Genomic DNA, 4,523 nt, shown 5'->3' on the forward strand with positions numbered 1-4,523 from the left:
GATTACGACATGTTAGATGAACTGAAGAATGTTTGCATAAAGATTCCTTTGCTTCAAGCCATTAAGGAAATACCAATTTTCGCAAAAACAATTAGGGACTTGAGCATAAAAAGTCCTAGAAGAAAAATAAAAGAAATCAAAACAATCCAACTAGTTGGAAAATTCGCAGATATCATGATGGATAAAACAACAATTCAGAAATATCTTGATCGAGGAAATCCCATTGTGAAAACACACATAAAGGGTGAGGAGATCCCAAATACATTGATTGATCTAGGAGCAGCCATAAATCTCATGAGTAAACAAACTATGGATCAATTAAAACTTTCTAATCTTCAATATACACATACACTATTGCAATTGGCAGATGGATCTGTAATCAAACCTGATGGTGTACTAGAAGACATATGTATCCTTAGATTCTTGGGAATACCCTGTTGATTTTATGATTTTAACACCCAAGAATAACTTTGGAGTACATCCATTGATTCTAGGAAGACCATGGCTAGCTACAGCCGATGCTTTTATAGTTGTAGATCTGGTGATATGTTCATTTCTGATGGGAGTGCAATACAGAAATTCACACTGTATCCACTGACGAAAACAACAGTAGAAGATGAAAATGAAGAATGGATAGATGATGACTTTGATATAAGACCAATCTTTGCTACTTCACAAACAGATGAAGAAGATCAAATTAAATTTAATGGAAAATAACAAATCTTCATCATATTGTGAATCTAGTCAAAATTTTCAAGAACAATGCAATATTGAATATTTATCATCATGTCAACTATCCTTGCATTCTATGGAAAAAATTGGCAATTCTACAATTGAAATATTTCAAGGAAAAACTTTGAATATCAACAATAATTTGGAAGAATTTCAAAAGAAAGAATTAATCAATATGTTACAAGAACATTCATGTGCTTATGCATGGGAATATGCTAACATGAAGGAAATTGATCATAATACTTGTATACATCATATCTACATTGAAGAAAATGCTAAACCAATTCGACAACCTCAAATAAGAATGAATCTGAATCTAAGGGAGATTGTTAAGGAAGAACTATAAAAACTGTTGAATGTCAATTTTATCTATCCAATATCAGATGAGCTAATGGATGAGCTGAAGGGGGCTAAGTTCTTCTCGAATATTGACTTGCCCTCAAGCTACCATCAGATTAGGATGAGGGACCAGGATGTCCCTAAGATAGCTTTCAGGTGCCACTATGGGCACTTCGAGTTCTTGGTTAGGCCCTTCGGGATGACCAACGCACTAGCCACCTTCTAATCTTACATGAACCACATATTTTATGGGCAGTTGCAGAAGTTCGCATTGATGTTCTTCGATGACATACTGATTTGCAGCCAGACCTGGGAGGAGCACTTGCAGCATGTAGAGACAATATTGTGTATTCTGGAGGAGCAACAATTCTATGCTAAGTTGTCCAAGTGTGAGTTCGGTTTGATGAAGATTCTCTATCTAAGGCACATTATTGGGAAGGATGGCATGAGAGTTCATGACGAGAAGATCAGGGCCATCCAGGATTGGCCAGAGCCTCAAAATGTGATGGAGTTGAAGGATTTTGTGGGAATTTGCACCTATTATCGGAAGTTCGTGAAGGGCTTCTTGCAGTTAGCAACTCTTCTCACCGATTTGACAAAGAAGGGGGTGTTTGAGTGGACAGATGGGGTGCAAGAGGCTTTTGAACGCCTCAAACAGGTCATGAGCAGTTACCCAGTGTTGGCACTACCTGATTTCACACAACCCTTTGTGATTGAGTGTGATTCATCAGGGGAAAGTGTAGGAGCAGTTTTGATGCAAGGGTGACACCTGATAGCTTTCAAGAGTCGGAAGCTACTGCCCCATGAGAGACTGTACTCCATCTGTGATAAGGAGATGATAGCCATCATTCATGCGCTAGCCAAGTTCAGACAGTACATGGCAAGACAAACAAAAACAATCTCAGATTCTTCTTAGAGCATAAGCAATTGTAGGAGAGACAACAGAGGTGGGTGACCAAGCTCCAGGCATATGACTTTTACATTGAGTATGTCAAAGGGAAGCACAATGTGGTAGCTGATGCACTGTCCAAGAGGCTAGCTACCCTTTCATTGATGAGCATTGCACCAGATTGGCGAGCACAGTTGTTGGTAGAGTATGCTTTGCATGAGAGGTCCTTGATGGTGCAGTAGTGGATGACCGGTAGCGGCTGATGAATTAGGTGATTTACTTCTGAAACCGGATTTATTTGGTACCCAGGTCCCAGTTGAGGGAGAAGATCCTGTTAGCAGCCCATGACTCATCATTGCCAGGGAATCAAGGGTTTACCAAGACTTACAGGACCATCCTGGAGAACTTTGCATGGAGGGGCCTCAAGGATGATGTTCTAAGGCATGTTCGGGAGTGTGACACATGCCAAAGGAACAAGGGTGAGCAAACACACCCTGCTAGGCTACTACAACCTCTTCCTATTCCTGAGGGGAAGTGGGAGAGCGTGTCGATGGACTTTATCATGGGGTTTCCCAAAGCACAGGGCAAGGACTGCATATATGTGGTGGTGGACCGATTGACGAGGTTTGCACACTTTTTTGCCATCTCAGCCCAGTCCTCAGCTTCATAGGTGGCCGAATTATTTGTAAAGAGGTATTTTGACTTCATGGTCTTCCAAAGACCATAGTCAGTGATCAGGACAGCAAATTCATGGGAGGATTTTGGCAGGCATTGTTTCGACTAGTGGGCACTGAGCTCACTCTGAGAACCAGTTATCACCCCTAGACAAATGGGTGGACAGAGATTGTTAACAAATGGTTGGGGTTACTTGCATAACTACGTGACGGGACAACAGCATGCATGGATACAGTGGTTGCATTTAGGCGAGTACTGCTATAACACCACATACCACATGTCCATAGGTATGTCCCCATTCAGAGCCCTATATGGTTACGATGCATTATTTTTTGCTAACGTGGTGTTTGTAGACAACAAGGCCCCTAGAGCCAAGGATTGGATACAGGAGAGCCAAGATATCTTGAGGGACCTCAAGGATAACTTTCATACTGTGCAAAACCATCAGAAGCTCTACGTAGACAAGGGTCGAGTAGAGAGGCAATTTGAGGTTGGAAACTTGGTCTTTTTGAGGCTCCATTCGTACAGGCAGTCATCACTCAAGAAGAAGGGGGACAAGAAGCTCAAGCCTCGCTTCTATGGGTCGTAACCAGGAGAGTCGAGGTGGTAGCATATGAGTTTAAGCTACCCTTGGGGAGCCTAGTACATAACATTTTTCACGTATCTTGCCTGAAAAAGGTAGTGGGACAGCAGGTGACAACGACTACAAAGCTACCACCTATGGATAATGAGGGGCACTTAGTTATGGAACCAGAGACTATTTTGGACACCCGTGAGAGGCACTTGTGGAACAGGGTCATCAAGGAGTTTTTGGTTAGATGGAAGAACCTACTGGATGAGGATGCCACTTGGGAGGGGGAGTAGATACTTCAACATCCTTCATTATAGTTGCTTGAGGACAAGAAACGTTTTGGTGGGGAGGATTGGATAAATTTGCACTAGCACTTAGGAAGTGTGGGTTTAGAGGCCCCACATGCATTTTGATTAAAGTGAGCCCAAACATTGGAGGATGGAGGAGGAAAATCAAGCCACTATTGGAACGTGGGGGAAAGTCAAGTTGGGCCCATAGAGAAATGCGACCCACAAGGGAAACACACACTCATTGGAGAAATTTTGGTGGGGGAAAGTCAAGCTCGGCCCACATGGGAATTTTGGAGGCTCTTTGACAAAAAGAGCAAGAGGCATTTTGGTCATGCATGAATATTTGAGGATTTCTTAGACTAGCGCACTTGAGCTGAGCCAAGTCTGCAAGTGTTGTTTAGCACAAGAGTGTTTCTGAGCAGAAATCTTAACCCTTGCGTCGATGGAATTTGAGTGCCAGCCCAAGGAGGGAGTCCCATCCATTCCAGTTCGAGCGAGCAGCAGAGAGTACGATTTTGAGGAGAGGTTCCAGCAGCAGCAACACAGGAATTGCATAGTTCTTGGAGGAGTCACACTTGGAGGTTGAGGAGAGAAGGGAGTTTGGGGTTGAAACTTGAGGACGAGTTTCGAGAAGTATTTTTTGGTGATTGCAGCCATTTTGCAATAGGATTGATAGGTGGGTCAAATTACCCAACAGCAGAGCCATTGAGGGAAAATAGGGCCAAACTTCCAAGGTCAACCATCAGCAAATTCCTTCGTGGGTTATTTTGGGTGTTTGGTGGAGAGCCCAGGGTTAATTTCCCAAAATTTTCTGAGCATGGGAGGAGGCCCTAGTAGCTATTCTACACAACCAACATCTCATTTTCTGAGCATTTCATGTGGGGAATTTCACATTCATCATTTGGGCTTAGATTGCTTACCTTAGGCAAGCCCCCAGGTGCATACTTTCCAAGAACCCATTGTTCTTCATGCTTAATCAATAAAATGGCTCAGCAGCACAGTTTTTGGCTCTAATAGGTGTTCTGAT

The 4,523-nt window shown here is 42.7% G+C and overlaps 1 protein-coding gene across 1 annotated transcript; it reads left to right on the forward strand.

Moving 5' to 3' along the window:
* Positions 1-2,789: 2,789 nt before the first annotated feature.
* Positions 2,790-3,224, forward strand: LOC149214444 (uncharacterized). The gene has a single exon (XM_089389396.1). It carries the CDS (start codon positions 2,790-2,792, stop codon positions 3,222-3,224), a length of 435 nt encoding a protein of 144 aa, XP_089245522.1.
* The last annotated feature ends 1,299 nt before the right edge of the window (positions 3,225-4,523 follow it).

Source organism: Pinus tabuliformis, chromosome 1_1 (assembly GCF_031772625.1).
Source record: "Pinus tabuliformis cultivar Carrire ecotype Pingquan chromosome 1_1, CPIR1, whole genome shotgun sequence".
NCBI classification, from domain to species: domain Eukaryota; kingdom Viridiplantae; phylum Streptophyta; class Pinopsida; order Pinales; family Pinaceae; genus Pinus; species Pinus tabuliformis.

What these genes read in the sequence shown, in the direction of transcription:
- LOC149214444 (XM_089389396.1), top strand. Translation starts at nt 2,790, where the DNA reads ATGGGTGGACAGAGATTGTTAACAAATGGTTGGGGTTACTTGCATAAC.